Below are 21,314 nucleotides of genomic sequence, written 5' to 3'. Positions count from 1 at the left end.
TTACATATCGGGACCGCGCTAAGATTTACTAAGGCGGATAAAGAGGCAAGAAGTGAAATTAAGTTGAAAAGCATTATACTACAGTTGAGTCAGATTAAAGTGATAGCAATAGCTAAAATATTGGGAAGTGAGGATGATATGATTAACAGTGACTGCTTTGATGAGATGGAGGATAAGACAAGGATAGTTAAAGCCCGGGAACGAGGCCGAGGTATATAAAGCAGGCATTACCGGGCCGCCATGCCCAGAGAGTGCTGTGCCTTCCTCAGCAATGGAGTGTCGCGTCAGCCTCCGTGTCCTCATTATTGCTATTGATAGGTAGGTGTTCAGTATCTGTATGTATGTTTCCAGCTCCAGCCTGCAGAGAGCCGTCTTCAGGTCCTTACGTCGACGATACCAATACTTCATGTTACTAGACGTGTGTTCATTGTTCTTTCAGTGCATTAACTCTTTACTGACAATGTGGCACTTGCTGTCTTATTGCCCAATGTAATTTTACTGAACAAAAAATAGAACTACAAGCGGTAAAAGACTTAGATTACTATTAACTTCCTTTGCCGTTAATATTATCTTTTGAAATAATTATCTGTATTATTTATTATATCATACTCTTCGATTAAGGTTCATGAAAATTCCCATTGCGCTTCCTGAATAAATGAGCCATGGAAATGGGATAAGGGCACTAAAATGCATAATTCATCTTGTATTCGTGCAATTTACCCGAGTAATTAATAATAGGGAGGAGACAGTAGACACCTGCCGAAACGATAATTACTCCCAGTGAGGTGTAAAGCACCGTTCAGGGGGTGCTGTGAACTTATCATTAAACCCAGCTGTGACCTCACTGAACGTTTCCCTTTGTGTCTCACAACACAAGGGGGCAGTCACAGCCTGCCCTCTAAAGACAACTCTCTTCCTCCACACAAGGTGGAGAGGGTTGAGTGGAGAGGAGACAGAAAACAACGACCCATGCATATAAACGTGGAAGAGGCTGTAGAAGAAGACCGGAAAAAAGACAGTCTAATGGAGTCTCGGATGAAATAATACAATACCACATTATTCCCATTAATTCCCATTACCTTTGGTGGATACAGAGGTGTGGCGGCCCTCATTGGCAGCACCCCATGTAGAGCACGCCTTTCGCTCGGTACCTGAGTTAGCCACATCATCGGTGGAGGTGAACGTGGTGGGAGGAGAGGAGGTGCAGAGAGGGGAGGTGTCTTGCCTGATGAGTCTGCAGGATGTGCGATGATTTTTTTTTTCTTTTTATGTAGGAAGGACACTGGCCAAGGGCAACAAAAATCTAATAAAAAAAAAAAAAAATGCCCATTGAAATGCCAGTTCCATAAAAGGGTCAAAGCAGTGGTCAAAAATTGATGAATAAGTGTCTTGAAACCTCCCTCTTGAAGGAACTGAAGTCATAGGAAGGTGGAAATACAGAAGCAGGCAAGGAGTTCCAGAGCTTACCAGAGAAAGGGATGAATGATTGAGAATACTGGTTAACTCTTGCGTTAGAGAGCTGGACAGAATAGGAGGTGAGAGAAAGAAGAAAGTCTTGTGCAGCGAGGCCGCGGGAGAAGGGGAGGCATGCAGTTAGCAAGATCAGAAGAGCAGTTAGCATGAAAATAGCGGTAGAAGACAGCTAGATATGCAACATTGCGGCGGTGAGAGAGAGGCTGAAGACAGTCAGTTAGAGGAGAGGAGTTGATGAGACGAAAAACTTTTGATTCCATCCTGTCTAGAAGAGCAGTATGAGTGGAACCCCTCCAGACATGTGAAGCATACTCCATACATGGACGGATAAGGCCCTTGTACAGAGTTAGAAGCTGGGGGGGTGAGAAAAACTGGCGGAGACGTCTCAGAACACCTAACTTCATAGAAGCTGTTTTAGCTACAGATGAGATGTAAAGTTTCCAGTTCAGATTATAAGTAAAGGACAGACCGAGGATGTTCAGTGTAGAAGAGGAGGACAGTTGAGTGTCATTGAAGAAGAGGGGATAGTTGTCTGGAAGGTTGTGTCGAGTTGATAGATGGAGGAATTGAGTTTTTGAGGCATTGAACAATACCAAGTTTGCTCTGCCCCAATCAGAAATTTTAGAAAGATCAGAAGTCAGGCGTTCTGTGGCTTCCCTGCATGATATGTTTACCTCCTGAAGGGTTGGACGTCTATGAAAAGACGTGGAAAAGAGCAGGGTGGTATCATCAGCGTAGGAGTGGATAGGACAAGAAGTTTGGTTTAGAAGATCATTAATGAATAATAAGAAGAGAGTGGGTGACAGGACAGAACCCTGAGGAACACCACTGTTAATAGATTTAGGAGAACAGTGACCGTCTACCACAGCAGCAATAGAACGGTCAGAAAGGAAATTTGAGATAAAGTTACAGAGAGAAGGATAGAGACTGTAGGAGGATAGTTTGGATATCAAACCTCCACTTTCACTGTACCATTACTGGTGAAGTGCTCAAAGCCCTCATCTTTCGGCGGCTCCTCTTGTATCTCTGCATTCATATTCTCCACATACTTTACCAGGTCTCTTTGGGCGGCAACTGCTCCCACTGGCTTCGGCCGTCCCTTCGGACACTGGTACTTCTTATGCCCGCTACTTCCACATCCAAGGCACTTAACTGCACCTTCATCTCCACTACCCTTCTGGTAATAGGTAGTGTTCCTGGGCCTACTCCTATAGGGCGTAGACCTCACGTTGTGGTCGGCTGGCGGGGGCATGGTGTAAGTGTGGGGAAAACTATAGTTGTGAGGGCGGGGCTGGTTTGATCTGTGGACTGATGTCGAGCTCATCTGGCGGTCATTCTTATATCTCTGATGACCGTCATTTTTGTTGGAGAATGGCTTTCTCCCCCCATGGTGTTCATCTCCGTTCAGGCCATGGATCGCACAGTACTTGTCAGCTCTGCGTTCGGCTTCCATCACATCTTTCACGTTGTGTGATACGAGCTCATATTTTAAACTGAGGGGCATTTGGCTCATAAATTCTTCCATCAGCATAACTCCTTTTATCTCCTCAGCTGAAGTGGCTTCCTCGGCCTTCAGCCACCGGTTCAGTTTAAGGCTAACCTCTCGAGCCATTCCGAGATAAGTATCACCTGGGCGTTTTGTTGTCCTGCGGAACCTTTCCCGGTACACACTCGGACATAGAAGGGTTGATCCCAACACCGCTTCCTTTACCGCTTCATAATCACGCGCGTCTCGCTCACTCAAATTCACATATACCTCTCGGGCCATTCCCTCAAATTTAGACTGGACTAGTAATGCCCAATCATTTTCATCCCATCCCATCATCTTTGCAGTTTTTTTTTTCATATTGAACAAAGAAGTTTTCTTCCTCCTCTTCCACAAAGTTAGGCATACTGATGACCTTTCTCTCTAAATCCCCGTTGCCTTGAACACCATTTCCTACCCTGGTCTCATTTACTTTATTTTTACTTTCTGCTCTAATCTTTTCTATCTTAATCTCTTTTTTTCATCTGTATCTGCTGCAACTCCACCTCTTTCTGCATTTGCTCCTTTTGCAACTCCACCTCTTTCTGCTTCTGCTCCCTCTGCATCTGCAGTTGCATCTGAAGTTTCATTAACTCAAATTTTTCACTACTAGAAAGGCCATCTGTTCCACCAAGAGCTCCCAGGTTTATCTCACTGACCGCAGCACCTTCCTCTATCCTCTCCCCATCGTTATCCTCACTTTCACCACCATCATTTTCAAACCAGCTCCTCTCCACAAGAGCATTTTTCAACTCCGCCTGCATTTCCTCCTTTTCTTGGATTTCAACTCCACTTGAAACCTCTCAGCCACTGAAAATAATTCCTCCTTGGTTAGTGTGTACAGATCATGCACACTCCTCGACAGAAGGAACATCTCAACACGTCTAGCGGCCATGATTACAATCACTACACTCCACAAAATATTCCTCCAAATATTCACCACAATACATGCACAGTTTTAAAGAAATATTTCACACAGGTAAATTCCTCCCAACGACAATCACCATGTAACACTCATTACACTCCACAAATGTTCAAAACTCCCGGACAGGCCCCCATATTCTGTCACGATCGCTTAGGTACTTACCTACGATCGTACGACCCCGGTTATCTCTCCAAGAAAGTGGACGTTTTAAAGGTCTGGATTTTTAAAGGCTTCGAGTGCCTACCCAACCTATTCGAAATCGCCAGAATTACCTCTCACTCTACCTTTACCTTGACTCAGCACACCTGGAATCACCTCTAATACCAGATTAATGTTGGGGGAGTAGAAAACACGATTGTTCTATGTTACAAGCACATATATTAATACTAATAATAATTCACAAACAACATGAGGTAGTACACGTTACTACATGACGTTCTCGTCACTTCCCACAACACCAGAACCCGTTTTCACCTCCACCAGTCACAGAAATATTCCCTTCAACCGCAGGAATTTACTCAGACGCCATTTCCGCGTCCCCAGACAATAATTCCCGTATTTCACCTCCTCAAGCCTCACAGGAGATTACCATCATCGCCAAAGATTACCCATAACACCATAACATCATCCCCAAAATCACCAATACACCACAACACCAGCTTCCAAGGTCGCCGGCACAACTCAACAACCTAATTTCAGCGGAGAAGAGCTCTTGGTACCACAAAAGACTCACTAACCTGATCCTGGATATCAAGGTTATACCGCTACACCACTAATACCTCCACAAACTCACTCCATCACCAATCCACACCAAGATCCTTCCCTGAGAGACGCCTTCCCTCCGATATACCTCACGACCTAAGGCGCTCTGTCTTCCCCTCCTTGGAATGTGTTGTTGCCCACTCAAGCTCCCCTCGTTTTCTACATATTTCCACCTCAATTATACTTCCTCCCTTATACATACAAAGATATAGAGAACTTAAATTATGAAGAGAATAATACTACATGATATAAAATGGGTAAAGAAGCCGTACACTACTTATAACAATAATAAGGATAATGCCCGAATGGCAGGTAACCGGAACACGGGGGACACTAAGAAAACGTGATCCCATTCAAGGTAAACACGGCCAATAACATGACACACTAGGCAAGGTGCAAGCTGCAAGCACGGAGACACAGTTTTTCAGAACAATAGGAGAGACCCCATCAGGTCCATAAGCCTTTCGAGGGTTTAGGCCAGCGAGGGCATGGAAAACATCATTGCGAAGAATTTTAATACGTGGCATGAAGTAGTCAGAGGGTGGAGGAGAGGGAGGAACAAGCCCAGAATCGTCCAAGGTAGCGTTTTTAGCAAAAGTTTGAGCGAAGAGTTCAGCTTTAGAGATAGATGTGATAGCAGTGGTGCCATCTGGTTGAAATAGAGGAGGGAAAGAAGAAGAAGCAAAGTTACTGGAGATATTTTTTGGCTAGATGCCAGAAATCACGAGGGGAGTTAGATCTTGAAAGGTTTTGACATTTTCTGTTAATGAAGGAGTTTCTGGCTAGTTGGAGAACAGACTTGGCATGGTTGCGGGCAGAAATATAAAGTGCATGAGATTCTGGTGATGGAAGGCTTAAGTACCTTGTGGGCCACCTCTCTTTCATGTATAGCACGAGAACAAGCTGTGTTAAACCAAGGTTTAGAAGGTTTAGGACGAGAAAAAGAGTGAGGAATGTACGCCTCCATGCCAGACACTATCACCTCTGTTATGCGCTCAGCACACAAAGACGGGTCTCTAACACGGAAGCAGTAGTCATTCCAAGGAAAATCAGCAAAATACCTCCTCAGGTCCCCCCAACTAGCAGAGGCAAAACGCCAGAGGCACCTTCGCTTAGGGGGATCCTGAGGAGGGATTGGAGCGATAGGACAAGATAAAGATATGAGATTGTGATCGGAGGAGCCCAACGGAGAAGAAAGGGTGACAGCATGAGCAGAAGGATTAGAGGTCAGGAAAAGGTCAAGAATGTTGGGCGTATCTCCAAGACGGTCAGGAATACGAGTAGGGTGTTGCACCAATTGCTCTAGGTCATGGAGGATAGCAAAGTTGTAGGCTAGTTCACCAGGATGGTCAGTGAAGGGAGAGGAAAGCCAAAGCTGGTGGTGAACATTGAAATCTCCAAGAATGGAGATCTCTGCAAAAGGGAAGAGGGTCAGAATGTGCTCCACTTTGGAAGTTAAGTAGTCAAAGAATTTCTTATAGTCAGAGGAGTTAGGTGAGAGGTATGCAGCACAGATAAATTTAGTATGAGAGTGACTCTGTAGTCGTAGCCAGATGGTGGAAAGCTCGGAAGATTCAAGAGCGTGGGCACGAAAGCAGGTTAAGTCATTGCGCACATACACACAGCATCCAGCTTTGGATCGAAAATGAGGATAGAGAAAGTAGGAGGGAACAGAAAAGGGGCTACTGTCAGTTGCCTCAGACACCTGAGCTTCAGTGAGGAAAAGAAGATGAGGTTTAGTAGAGGAGAGGTGGTGTTCTACAGATTGAAAATTAGATCTTAGACCGCGAATGTCGCAGAAGTTAATGAAGAAAAAGTTGAGGGGGGTGTCAAGACACTTAGGGTCGTCGGCAGAGAGGCAGTCCGACCTGGGGACATTTATGGTCCCCTCCCCAGATGGGGACTCCGAGGCTGGTGTAGGAGTCGCCATGATCATTTTAAAATTTTTGAGTGAAGGGTGTGTGTGTTATTAGGTGCTTGTAGTTTTGTGTGGAGGAAGAGAGTTGTCTTTAGAGGGCAGGCTGTGACTGCCCCCTTGTGTTGTGAGACACAAAGGGAAACGTTCAGTGAGGTCAGAGCTGGGTTTAATGATAAGTTCATAACACCTCCTGAACAGTGCTTTAGACCTCACTGGGAGTAATTATCGTTTCGGCAGGTGTCTACTGCCTCCTCCTTTGAATTACCTTCTTTGATTACCGACCCAGCCACGCCTTCTTTGTGGCGGCTCCATCTATGACGCCACCTCCATCATCAATGCATCCAGCCCGCCCAATGCATCCAGCCCTTCGTCAGGAACTATTTCGTGGTAAACTTTATTAGTCATCATCATTATTATTACTATTATTATTGTTGTTGTTGTTGTTGTTGTTGTTCTTTTTCTTCTTAGTAATAGTAATGGTAGTAGTAGTTGTCGTAGTAGTAGTAGTAGTAGTAGTAGTAGTAGTAGTAGTAGTAGTAGTAGTAGTAGTAGTAGTAGCAGTAGTAGTATATAGCAAAGCCAGTTAAAGTAACATCCATGACCAAATCCTCTAAGGTATATAGTTTACATGGACAACGAAATATGAAACATGGATATCTCTAGATAAGGCGGAAAGACAAAACATTCCCACAGTTATCCCTGATATAAACCGACGGCTACCTGCAATAGATCGTAGTGGAATTTGGTGGGATTTTCAAAGATCTTTCTTTAATGATCTTAGTGATAGTTCGACAACTGCACCATTAGTAATTGAATAAATGAACATGATAACCCAGATAATAATAAACTGTGTTCTTCAAAACAGGTCTATAGAGAGCCCTAGGCATTAGTATACGGGGAGAAAAATGTAACAATGAAAAAAAGAAAGAAAACTAACTTTATAATGTTGATAACTGGGGTACAAGGATCAGTCTCGCTGCCCTTAATATTAAACAACGGCGGATTAAGAAAAAATAAATAAAAATAAGCAAGTAAATGAATAAAGGAATGCCGCAATAAAATGCCACACGTGCACGGGACACCAAGCCAGCTGCATCATTGGAGTGACGCAAACATTCATTCCTGAGACTTGCGCTCTTTTTACATGCAAGCGTTCATCCCTTAAACCCGCGTTCACTTCTTACAAGACTCAATGATATCAAATGTTCCCACTTGAGACAACGCTGTTTTTAGACGAGTACGCAAACGTTCACTTCTGAGAGCGCTGTCGTTACTTGCAAATGTTCACTCTTGACTCACGCCGTTTATACCTGATAATCAGACGTATTATATATTTCTACAGTAAGTAGTTTGCGCGTCTCCCTTGAATTCATGAACTAATATTTTGTTTAGCTAATGCGCCGTAACTATTAGCTCACACATGGATTTGATAACCGACTCAAGGATTGGGAAATGTGTCTTCACTGCCTACAAGCTTTTACAGTGAAATAAGATTTAACAAAATGGTGTAATTATGGAGATTTGTATAATTCTTGTGGTGTTTGCATCGTGATTGTCAGCAAACTTATGTCAAATACAATACAAATGAAGATCCTTTAATGGTTTGAACAAGGACATGGCTTCAGCTCTAGGTTGTGTAGCAATTTATGTAATTCTTTGTCTTATTGATATGTGTGAGAATATTATGACTCAATAAAGAGACGTGTGGCCTGCTTTGCTGCTTGTTATTTTTGTTAACAGTGCCAAATATTAATGTACTGGGACAGAAATGTAAGGAACCAGCCACTTAGTAATGAAAATCACTGACGGATAACATAGTAAGACAGTGACCAAACACACAATCACAATAGAGGATCTCCCTCCTTTTGCCCCTCACAGAGGAAATTAAAATACCACAGCAGTGTTTTGGCACTCCTCTGCATCACTGCAATGTGTGTACTGAATATTTGCCTCCCATGTGGATGATTCTGCTGGGGAATGTACTGTGACCACCTAGGGGACTAAAAAAAGCATGATGAGAAGGCAGACATCTTTTACACTCAGAAAAAAAAAAAAAAAAAAAATCTGCTTTTCTAAAATTTGTTCCATACTTATGTATTACCATGGGATTATTAGTAGGTATAATAGCTTTACTACAATACATATTCATAGATGGTGTCTTACCCTTACCCTCATGGTCCTAGCAGCAAGTAGGTACGTGATGTAACCCGAGGGGTTGTGACAGCAAGATCAGAAGAGCAGTTAGCATGAAAATAGCGATAGAAGACAGCTGACACAGGCGTCAGGCGTTCTGTGGCTTCCCTGTGTGAAATGTGAAGTGTTGGACATCTTTGAAAAGACGGAAAAGTGCAGGGTGGTATCATCAGCGTAGGAGTGGATACGACAAGAAGTTTGGTTTAGAAGGTATTTGATGAATAATAAGAAGAGAGTAGGAGACAGGATAGAACCCTGAGGGACACCACTGTTAATAGATTTAAGAGAAGAACTGTGACCATCTACCACAGCAGCAATAGAACAGTCAGAAAGGAAACTTGAGATGAAGTAGGAGAGTAGTTTGAAAATCAAAGCTTTGTGCCAGACTCTATCGAAAGCTTTTGATATATCCAAGGCAACAGAAAAAGTTTCACCACCAGAATTTCTGAAAGAGGATGACCAAGACTCAGTAAGGAAAGCCAGAAGATCACCAGTAGAGCAGCCTTGACGGGACCCATACTGGCGATCAGATAGAAGGTTGTGAAGTGATAGATGTTTAAGAATCTTCCTGTTGAGGATAGATTGAAAAACTTTATATAGGCAGGAAATTAAAGCAATAGGATGATAGTTTGAGGGATTAGAACGGTCACCCTTTTAAGGAACAGGCTGAATGTAGGCAAACTTCCAGCAAGAAGGAAAGGTAGATGTTGACAGACCAAGTTGAAAGAGTTTCACTAGGCAAGGTGCAAGCTGCAAGCATGGAGACACAGTTTTTGAGAACAATAGGAGGGACCCCATCAGGTCCGTAAGCCTTCCGAGGGTTTAGGCCAGCAGGGGCATGGAAAACATCATTGTGAAAAATTTTAATAGGTAGCATGAAGTAGTCAGAGAGTGGAGGAGAGGGAGGAACAAGCCCTGAATCGTCCAAGGTAGAGTTTTTAGCAAAGATTTGAGTGAAGAGTTCAGCTTTAGAGATAGATGTGATAGCAGTGGTGCCATCTGGCTGAAATAAAGGAAGGAAAGAAGGAGCAAAGTTATTGGAGATATTTTTGGCTAGATGCCAGAAGTCATGAGGGGAGTTAGATCTTGAAAGATTTTGACATTTTCTTTTAAAGAAGGAGGTTTTAGCTAGTTGAAGAACAGACTTGGCATGGTTCTGGACAGAAATATAAAGTGCAAGAGATTCTGGTGATGGAAGGCTTAAGTACCCTTTGTGGGCCACCTCTCTATCATGTATAGCATGAGAACAAGCTGTGTTAAACCAAGGTTTGGAATGTTTAGGTCAAGAAAAGAGTTACGAATGTACGCCTTCATGCCAGACACTATCATCTCTGTTATGTGCTCGGCACACAAAGATGGGTCTCTGACACAAGCAGTAGTCATTTCAAGGAAAATCAGCAAAATACCTGCTCATTTGCCCCCAACTCAAGTTTCCTTTCTGGCCATTCAATTGCTGCTGTGGTAGGCGGTCACTGTTCTTCTCCTAAATCTATTAACAGTGGTGTTCCTCAGGGTTCTGTCCTGTCGCCCACTCTCTTCTTATTATTCATTAATGATCTTCTAAACCAAACTTCTTGTCCTATCCACTCCTACGCTGATACCACCCTGCAATTTTCCACATCTTTTTGTAGACATCCAACCCTTCAGGAGGTAAACATTTCACGCAGGGAAGCCACAGAACGCTTGACTTCTGATCTTTCTAAAATTTCTGATTGGGCAGAGCAAACTTGGCACTGTTCAATGCCTCAAAAACTCAATTCCTCCATCTATCAACTCAACACAACCTTCCAGACAACTATCCCCTCTTCTTCAATGACACTCAACTGTCCCCCTCTTCTACACTGAACATCCTCGGTCTGTCCTTTATTTATAATCTGAACTGGAAACTTCACATCTCATCTCTAGCTAAAACAGCTTCTATGAAGTTAGGCGTTCTGAGATGTCTCCGTCAGTTTTTCTCAAACCCCCATCTGCTAACTCTGTACAAGGGCGTTATCTTTCCATGTATTGAGTATGCTTCACATGTCTGGGAGGTTCCACTCATACTGCTCTTCTACACAGGGTGGAATCAAAAGCTTTTCATTTCATCAACTCCTCTCCTCTAACTGACTGTCTTCAGCCTCTCTCTCATCGCCACAATGTTGCATCTCTAGCTGTCTTCTACCGCTATTTTCATGCTAACTGCTCTTCTGATCTTGCTAACTGCATGCCTTCCCTCCTCCTGCAGCCTTGTTGCACAAGACTTTCTTCTTTCTCTCACCCCTATTCTGTCCACTTCTCTAATGCAAGAGTTAACCAGTATTCTCAATCATTCATCCCTTTCTCTGGTAAACTGGAACTCCCTGCCTGCTTCTGTATTTCCATCTTCCTATGACTTGAATTCCTTCAAGAGGGAGGTTTCAAGACACTTATCCTTTAATTTTTGACTACCACTTTGGACCCTTTTATGGGACTGGCATTTCAGTAGGCATTTTTTTTTTTTATTGGATTTTTGTTGTCCTTGGGCAGTAAAAAAAACATGAACAAGCTCACAGCTGCCTACTAATCTCTTTTCTGATGACTTAGCCTTCCCTACCCTCCCCATTTATTTCTCCTTCACCCATCACCACCTTTCCTGTACTACTCTCCAATCATCCTCAATCATAAATGTGTGAAATAGCTAGGGAGGAGAGGGAAACGGCATGGAATAGATGATGGAGGAAAAATACGCAAGAGCTATGGTAAAACTACACAACTACAAGAAATGAATATGTAAGGGTTATTAGAGAAGAAAGGAAAAATTATGAGAAAGATGTTATGGACAAATACAAAGAGGAACCAAAACTATTCTTCAGATATGTGAACAGCAAAATGAAAAATAGAGAAGGAATAAGCAGATTGAAGGTGAATGGTCAAATGTGTGTGGATCCGGCTGAATTGGCAGTGATAATGAACAGGAGTTTTCAATCAGTATTCACAAAAGAGAAAACATCTGTGTGGCAGAGTGAGATGAGTGAGGAAATGGGTCTGGGGGAAATCCAAGTGACTGAAGAGGATGTCCAGAAAAAGATGGAGGAACTAGATATTAGGAAGGCCCCTGGACCTGATGGAGTGTCAGAATGGATACTAAAAGAGTGCAATCAGCAGTTGACATGGGTAATACATAATATTATTGAAAGTTCCCTAATTGAAAGTAGAGTCCCAATTGAATGGAAGAGAGCCAACATAATGCCAATATACAAAGGTGGTAGTAAAGAGGAGCCCTTAAACTATAGACCTGTGTCTCTAACAAGTGTGGTGTGCAAAATGTGTGAAAGATTGGTGAAGGATAAATGGATGCAGTACCTAGAAGGAAATTAAGTGATGATAAAGCAACAATTTGGATATAGGAGAGGGAGATCGTGTGTTACAAACTTACTGAGTTTTCATTCTAGAGTGGTGGATATAATGCAAGAAAGAGATGGATGGGCTGATTGTGTTTACTTAGACCTGAAGAAGGCCTTTGATAAAGTGCCACACAGGAAATTGTTGTGGAAGTTGAAGCATAATGGTGGGCTAAGGGGGAGGCCTGCTGAGATGGATGGAAAATTTCTTGACAAACAGAGAAATGAGAACGGTAGTAAAAGATAAAAAATCATCATGGAGGGAAGTCATAAGTGGAGTACTCCAAGGCTCAGTACTTGCACCAATCATGTTTGCAGTCTATATAAATGATATGAAGGAGAGTGTGAACAGCTACATGAGCCTTTTTGCAGATGATGCAAAGTTTCTGAAAAAAGTTGAGACCACAGAGGATTGTGGAATGTTACAAGAAGACCTGAACAAGATATCAGAGTGGAATTACAGATGGGAAATGGAATTTAATTTAAAGAAGAATAAAGTAATAGAATTTGGAAAAAAAGTACAAAAAGAGTAAAAGGAAATTATGTGTTGAATGGTGTAAGGTTGAGTGGAGCAGAAGAGGAAAAGGATCTCAGTGTTACAGTGACTGGAAACCTAACCCTGGAGAGACACATTAGCAAAATTACAGGAGAAACCTATAACTTGTTGAGAAGAATAAGGCAGGCCTTTGCATATATGGATGAAGAGATGGTCAGGAAGATGATCATGTCGCTGATAAGACCTAGTAGTGTGGTCGCCATACAAGGAAAAGGATATAAGGAAGTTGGAGAGAGTTCCAGAGAGCAGCTACAAAGATGGTAGCAAGTATCAGGGACTTGTCATATGAAGAGAGACTGGAAAGAATACATCTAGCAATGTTGAAAAAGAGGAGAGAAAGGGGAGACTTGATTGCAATATATAAAGCATATGAGGGAGTAGAGGAGATGGACTGGAGCAACTTAATGGTCTGGGATACATGGGACACTAGAGGACATGGAAAGAAGCTGAAGAGGAGTGCTTGTAGAAGAGACATCAAAAAGTATAGTTTCCCATATAGAAGTATAGATGTACGGAACAGTCTGGATGAGGAGATAGTAAATGCAGAAAGTATACATCAATTCAGGGCTAAGTTGGATATTAAAAGATATGGAGATGGGACAGCACAAGCATAGCTCTTTTCCAATAAATCACAACTAGGTAAACACACAAACATACACATGGAAGAGAGAGAGAGAGAGAGAGAGAGAGAGAGAGAGAGAGAGAGAGAGAGAGAGAGAGAGAGAGAGAGAGAGAGGGAGGGGGAGGGGGAGGAAGCATGGACTCACTCAACCTGAGTTGTCAAATGTCATTTCAAGGCATATGGAAGCAAAATATAAAGTGCCAAGTTTAAAAGTAGCCTTCACATCGTATGATATAAGTCTCAGTTACATGCTGTTCATCATATGATGTATGTCACAGTTTGCGGGTTGAATATATGCTTTTTTTGCTTTGCTGGTTTATCACATTGATTGGTTGAGATTGGTCTCTTCCAAAAGTGAGGGTTGGTTTCTTCTATCATGTGGATGAGTGGTGACTGGAAGTAAGCTTAGCTCAACTGTGGATAAGTACAATTGTGGGGAATAGTCAGAGCTGCCTGGATGGTGAGATAGTCTTGTCAGGATGTCTTGCAGATTTGTATATTCTCATAATATTCCCACTTGATGAATTTTTGGTAAGTGTGGGCACTCCCAGGGCTTGTGGGCAAAAGAGAAACCTCAACTCAGCTCATGGTAGACCTGGATGTAGGTAGCTGTGGTATGGTGTGAAACCTGGTGGTTTTGGTTGTAGGACATTGAGGTGTCACAGCCTAATGAACTGATAACAACCTGTTATTGCTAATATAACCACTGTGTGAATCCCTGTTACTGTGGTTTGCTGCTATCACAGTTACCCCAATATATTACTGTGCTGCCTTATGAGAAAGTTTGGTGCTCTTGTGTAGAACTTTATCATGGTCATCTGTTTGTGGGGAGTTCTTATGTGAACTGTCATAAGGTATACAAAAATGCTTCATACTGTAATCATCTTGACTAGCTAAATTCTCACTATGCTTATTATGTTCTAAAACTATAATTGTCATATAATTTCAGTGTTATTGCATAGGTTAATTTGAGTGAGTCTCACGGGTGTATAGTCCAGTTCCCCTGCTGATGGAAGCTGCACCCCATCTGAGTATACAACACTCCACCACAGCCATTGCCACCACCACCTACTACCTCCACCTCCACTGCCACCACCGTGCCAGCCAGGCCAGAGGCATGGGATCCTAATGTTCAGAGTGAGTGATTCCTTTATCTGTGGCCTGGCCATAAACACTGTAGCCTGTCTGGGGGCTTCCACTCATACTGCTCTTCTAGACAGGGTGGAATCAAAAGCTTTTCGTCTCATCAACTCCTCTCCTCTAACTGACTGTCTTCAGCCTCTCTCTCACTGCCGCAATGTTACATATCTAGCTGTCTTCTACCGCTATTTTCATGCTAACTGCTCTTCTGATCTTGCTAACTGCATGCCTCCCCTCCTTCCGCGGCCTCGCTGCACAAGACTTTCTTCTTTCTCTCACCCCTATTCTGTCCACCTCTCTAATGCAAGAGTTAACCAGTATTCTCAATCATTCATCCCTTTCTCTGGTAAACTCTGGAACTCCCTGCCTGCTTCTGTATTGCCACCTTCCTATGACTTGAATTCCTTCAAGAGTGAGGTTTCAAGACACTTATCCATCAATTTTTGACCACTACTTTGACCCTTTTATGGGACTGGCATTTCAGTGGGCATTTTTTTATTAGATTTTTGTTGCCCTTGGCCAGTGTCCTTCCTACATTAAAAAAAAAAAAGTTCTGCATATCATGAAAAGCAGTTAAAAGGATGTATTTTATTCCCACAATGAAACAAGAATTTCAGGCCAATATAGAATGATAGTTTGACATTACCTTTAATAGTAATTGAATTCAGACTGGTTTAATTCAGATTATGGTAATCTTTTGATCAAAGCAAAGTTCAAATAAAATTTTACCAAGTTGTGATTAGTAAGAACCAAGTCCAGTTTCTGGCAGTGATTATTATAATTAATTGTTTTTGATGATTATAACTGTACACACTCCATTGACCAGATGACCACAGCTTGTAACTGTAGATGCTTACAGCCTGGTGAGGACTTTACTGCAGATCACCATGTTATGTAGAGGATCTTTTAATTTTACATTTGCAACTATTAGAGCTGCCTGCTGCTGAATGTCGATTATGAAATATTCTCTCTCTCTCTCTCTCTCTCTCTCTCTCTCTCTCTCTCTCTCTCTCTCTCTCTCTCTCTCTCTCTCTCTCTCTCTCTCTCTCTCTCTCTCTCTCTCTCTCTCTCTCTCTCTCTCTCTCTCTCTCTCTCTCTCTCTCTCTCTCTCTCTCTGTTCATGTGGCACCACTACCATTATCATTTTTCATGTGTTACAGATGATATGTTGTGGGTCACATCCATATACCTGTTATAGATGATGGAAATAGTTTATTGTGTATGTCACCAAATTTGGGAGCAGTAGAACATATCCATTATCAGTGCAAAAAGTTATTGATGTAGATCCTTGCAAATCAGGAATTGCTTATGATTTCATGATGTAAATATTTATGTTTGGAAATTGATCAACATATCTCTTTATTTTCAGGTCTAGATTCAGAAGCAATGAAGATGAACCCAGGAGTGCTCCCTTACATGGTAAATAGATTTCATGGTGAAGATATTTATTTATATATTTATTTTTCTATCCTGTCATAAAAAAAATTCACAGAAACAAACACCACATTAAGGAGGGGATGACAAAAGATTACACCTCTATATTTTTTATATTCTTTTTACATAAGTAATTTCAAGGGAACCGCATCCAGTTGCTATATATGTATTTATCTTTTTATTCAATCTCACCAAAAGTATATGGGTTTGATCTTCATTACTGTTGAACTAAATAATTGTAAATGTATTGTAAATGTATTGTTATACATGCCCATGATGTATGGAGGATTTGGGGACTACAGCTACAACCCTTACTGTGGCTGTAGCATTCCTGTGATGCCTTTCCCTGCTACAGTAGAGGAGGGCAAGCAAACACCCTTGATGCCAGGCTAGATATGTTGTGTTGACCATTTTCAACTTCAGTAGTATATTTTCACTTGACAGCTTTTTTTATTTCAGATATACAAGATATCACTTACTCTTCTACTAACTTTTTGAAGGCTGTGTAAGTTGAAAGGATAATTGTTTTTGAAGAGTATAATTACATTAGCCTTTATTTTTGTGTAATGACTAATCATAGATGAGGAAGAGCAGATCACTATTTCCAAAAGTTGCCATATCTGTGGATTTATTCTCATATTTTGCTCTCAACATCATGAAACTGATGTACTGAATACAAATAAATGAATTATACCCATGAACAAAAGAAAAATAGCTGTCAGAGTGAGTGCCAGAGGCATGATGGAAAGCCATGGTAAGCCTGCAGCATTAGGCACCGATAATATTTTGATTACCTTATATTGCCACTTTTTTTACTAGATGCAGTTCACTATGTTACACTTTTATGGATTATTATATCTAAACTAAATGATGTCAAACTTTTATTCTCTGTACCTTGTTATACAGTGAAAAGTTGACATATCTGCTTGCTCATAGATGAGATAAGAGTTGAATATTTCTAATGTTACTTTCTGGAATATATGCAGGAACAGATGAGTATCAGCAGATGGTGGCTGTTGGGGGCTGAGGACAAGGGTATGTGGGTGATGTGCCTCCTCAGTCGGTGCTCTGCCCACCCTCTGCTGCAAGGTTATCCTCCTTTGCTGCGAGAGCCTTCCCCCATACCTTATCTACCTCTTCCTTTTGTGAGTTGGATTAACAGCCTTTGAGTATTGGAATACTGTGTCAATGTATGAGGTTGTTGCTTTGAAACTTCATCAGTGTGTGCAGCCTGCTTTATTTGGGTTATTATTTTTCTCCGATGGTATCTCTTATAGATTTTTATTTCTTATATCCACCTCTATCTCTTTGTTTTGAGTGGAAAATAGAGATATGGTGATGGTGGTAAGTGCTTAATTGCTTTATTTTGCTTCTCCACTTGATTGGGCACTGTGAATTAACACCAAGTTAGAATTTAACATTTAAAATAAAAAATTCCACTACTGTCCCATGTCTTGCTTCTTTTATTATATTGAAAGAGAAAGGAGAGAAAATTTGGCTCATTTTTTCTTGTACACTGCATTGCAGCTCTTACAAATTTTTGTAATGTAGAAAAAATTCCATATGGAATTTTTTTTTTTTCGGGGGGGAAGCGGTGAGTGAGATTTATCTAAAGAAAGGAAGTTTGACAGGATTTAGTATTGTATTTTAATGAGTACAAAGCAAAAATATTGGTAGTAATAAAAGAACAAAAACCATCAGTCAGATTTGGATAGCAATCTATTAAAAGAAATAAGATAATTGTTTATAAACATTATCTTGTCAGCTCATAATTAGGAAAATTTTTGAAAAGCAAGATTATAGAAACATAATGTGAGATGATGATATCTTTTAATGATTTTCTCACATGGTTTTTGGTGTGAGATTAACAACCCCTGCTCTATATTAAGAATTTGCATGTTTCTCTAACACTGATATACTGATAATTCCATCTCAATGAAAAGATAAGATAATTCTTGAAAAAAAAAATTGAAAATTTTTGTGTTTATAGTCATTTCCTCAAACTTTATCAAGAGCATGGTCAGAGTAGAAGAGTTTTTACATGATGCTCTTGTCAATTTATTCTCTATTCCACTCACCTTTCCCCAACTCTCTCTCTCTCTCTCTCTCTCTCTCTCTCTCTCTCTCTCTCTCTCTCTCTCTCTCTCTCTCTCTCTCTCTCTCTCTCTCTCTCTCTCTCTCTCTCATTAACTATATTCAATTTTATTTAATACTATGTGATAAAGTATTTATCTTATACTCTATATAGACATACAAAATCTATTACCTAATTTGAATTGCAAGAATTTATCCTGTTGGCTTTACTCCTGGGACTTCATATGGTCTTTTCCACCTCAGAAAAGGCAGGAAGGAGTTCAGGAACTGAGATGTTCCATAATGATAAAGTACTTAGTCAGGAGCAAGTGAAGACTTGTTATGACTACTTTTTAAGAAGAATAAGCAAGATAAAGGATTTGTAAATTGATAATTTGGTCCATCAGTATATATTTCATTAATAAACATGATATGCTAGCCTGCTAACACACATATTGATCACTCCTATATAAACACTGATAGCCTTATGAATATCTTGTGCAAATGAAGAAATGAGTCCAAGATGATGTTAAATGATTACCTGTGTACAGCATCATATATATATATATATATATATATATATATATATATATATATATATATATATATATATATATATATATATATATATATATATATATATATATATATGGCAACTGATTAATAAAAGACACCTCTTGACACACAACAAGCAATGGATTTTTCTGCTGGAACATTTTTGGGGAAGGTCACTGGGTGCACATATTTCCTGAGTGCAAAGTGAATATGACACTTGAGAAAATGTGACTGAAGTGGGGAGTTGGGCACCTGGTGTATGAATCAGTGTGCCCCATTGTGTTGCCCTTCTACCATGCTGGGATGGACCGTGTCTTGCCAAACCACCACCCCTAAATCCCCCAAATCAGCAGATGGATAACAGTGGTGGTGGGTGAACTGCTCGACTTCAGGGCAGAGATGGAAGAGATGTAGAGAAGGAATGAAGATCAAGCCAGTGCTCGTCGCCACATCACTGACCACATTCAGGAGTTGGGCCACCTGAGGGAGTGTGCAAAGTTGATGGCTGACAAGGGAGAAATGTGGAGGCCTGCAGTGCATGGCAGGAAGGAAAGTTGTGTATGAGGTTTTGTATTAAGCTATATTTGGAAGGGAGGGGGAAATGATACAAACAACAGCTTTATCTTTGTATTTGTTATTTCTTGCAAGGAGACATGTTGAATATGTTATTTATTTATTTAATACCATTTTTTCACTTAGGGTTGGCAGATCCATACAAGTATTACTTTGATGCTGTGCTCCCTCCAGAATTGTTCATGAATGTAGTGGTCTTGGCAGAAGAGCCTCCACCTCTGCTCATCCAAACATTTCCTCCTTATTCGCTGAAATTCTTCCCTACTACTTGCACCTCTTTCATACATATACTCCTTCACATTATTTCTCTACCTTCCAAATGGCCATCCTTTCCTACTAGGATCATTGATGTATAGTTGGGAAGAGGATGCATGATATGCCATTTGGGGGTATCAGCAGGGTTATGTACGCATGAAGCATTGATTCCCACCACATTATGTAGAATGTAGAATATTTTTTTCTTTCATACATTCTAGTTATTCTTGTATGATATGTGCTTAGGAAGCAACACTTTGATAGATAATTCATAGGCCTCAAATATATATATATATATATATATATATATATATATATATATATATATATATATATAAATGCTCTTTGCCATCTATTTTTTTATCTGCACTCATTTATCATCCTTGTAAATACGTGTATATATACACTATACAGTTGTAATTAATGTGGCTTTAGAAATAATACATATGAAATATTCATGTATGTATATCATCTAAAGAGGAGTTAACATCACAAACATTCCTCTGTTGTAAGGATACACATATTTACCATACTCACTATTTATTTACAGTAAAAAACATACTGTGTATTACTGATGTATTTGTATATCTTTTTACCAAAGAAATTAATTAATAAGGTGCCATAGTAAATACACATTATATTTGTGCCATGGTGAACAAAATAAATGTGTATTTTTTCTTGCAACAGTTAATTCAGAGGCATAATACTGTTAACATTCATTTTGCATTAAGAAAATGAAGGAGTCAGGGAGAACACATGAAAGAATAATACAATTGTAGGGAGGGGATTCCACTCATACTGCTCTTCTAGACAGGGTGGAATCGAAAGCTTTTCGTCTCATCAACTCCTCTCCTCTAACTGACTGTCTTCAGCCTCTCTCTCATCGCCGCAATGTTGCATCTCTAGCTATCTTCTATCGCTATTTTCATGCTAACTGCTCTTCTGATCTTGCTAACTGCATGCCTCCCCTCCTCCTGCAGCCTCGCTGCACAAGACTTTCTTCTTTCTTTCACCTCTATTCTGTCCACTGTTCTCAATCATTCATTCCATACTCTGGTAAACTCTGGAACTCCCTGCCTGCTTCTGTATTTCCATCTTCCTATGACTTGAATTCCTCCAAGAGGGAGATTTCAAGACACTTATCCTTCAATTTTTTACTACCGCTTTAGACCCTTTTCTGGGACTGGAATCTCGGTGGGCTTTTTTTTTTTCCTTGGCCAGTGTCCCTCCTACATAATATATATATATATATATATATATATATATATATATATATATATATATATATATATATATATATATATAATTCGGAAAAATGCGGGACAGCGAGGTCACAACCCCTCAGGTTACATCACGTACCTACTTGCTGCTGGGACTATAGACCATGTATGGGGTCTGGCAACACTTTACCACTGAATCACTGATCCTTGTAGGTGGTGGTGGTGGAAGGCAAACACTGTCGCAGTGTCTATGATGGCAGTGAACATCCAAAATATGATGCAATAACATTTAAGAATGATCTTGCCATCATCAAGTTAACAGAACAACTCCATTTCAACAAGTACGTGCAGCCATAGTAGGGAGTGACACTGCCAGGGGAGGTTGGTGAGAAGGCAGATGTTCCTTACAAAATAACATTACCAATCTGGTCTCATGATGATTGCAGCAAAACTTTAGAAGGAGTGTTTGATGTTACTGAATACATGGTGTGTGCAGGGTATGAGGAGGGTGGCACAGGTGTCTGTGAGAGTAACACTGGAAGTCCCCTCACCTGCTATGCTGCCTCTGACCCATACCTGGCTGGACTGGTGTCCTGGCAGTATGGATGTGCCAGGCCCTTCCGCCCCCCCTTCTACACCAATTTAGTTTACTTTATACATTAGTTAAAGGAAGCAAGAATTAATCCCACAGAGACAGTCAGACCCCATGAAGAGGATATCTCTCATTC

At 40.8% G+C, this 21,314-nt stretch overlaps 2 protein-coding genes and 1 long non-coding RNA gene across 4 annotated transcripts in view; 2 read left to right on the top strand and 1 right to left on the bottom strand.

Moving 5' to 3' along the window:
• Positions 1-1,852, bottom strand: part of LOC135101369 (uncharacterized) — a 10,324-nt gene extending 8,472 nt beyond the window's left edge. For both annotated transcript variants that reach the window (XM_064005264.1, XM_064005263.1), the window contains exon 1: positions 1,080-1,852. The gene's annotated coding sequence lies outside the window, so the exon portion shown is untranslated. The remainder of the gene's footprint in view (positions 1-1,079) is intronic.
• Positions 1,853-12,971: 11,119 nt separating this feature from the next.
• On the top strand, positions 12,972-13,328 carry LOC135101043 (uncharacterized). Its single transcript, XM_064004617.1, has one exon. The coding sequence runs from the start codon at positions 12,972-12,974 to the stop codon at positions 13,326-13,328; it is 357 nt and encodes a 118-aa protein (XP_063860687.1).
• A 140-nt stretch (positions 13,329-13,468) lies between these two features.
• LOC135101116 (uncharacterized) lies at positions 13,469-19,642 on the top strand. The gene is made up of 5 exons (XR_010269036.1): positions 13,469-14,473; positions 15,846-15,895; positions 16,370-16,415; positions 16,897-17,055; positions 18,892-19,642. It is a non-coding gene; the product is annotated as an uncharacterized LOC135101116 (long non-coding RNA).
• Positions 19,643-21,314: the final 1,672 nt, after the last annotated feature.

The sequence above is a fragment of the Scylla paramamosain genome, chromosome 6, assembly GCF_035594125.1.
Source record: "Scylla paramamosain isolate STU-SP2022 chromosome 6, ASM3559412v1, whole genome shotgun sequence".
NCBI classification, from domain to species: Eukaryota; Metazoa; Arthropoda; class Malacostraca; order Decapoda; family Portunidae; genus Scylla; species Scylla paramamosain.
The sequence above is the reverse complement of the archived record's forward strand: the minus strand, read 5'-3'. Positions and strand labels throughout refer to the sequence as shown.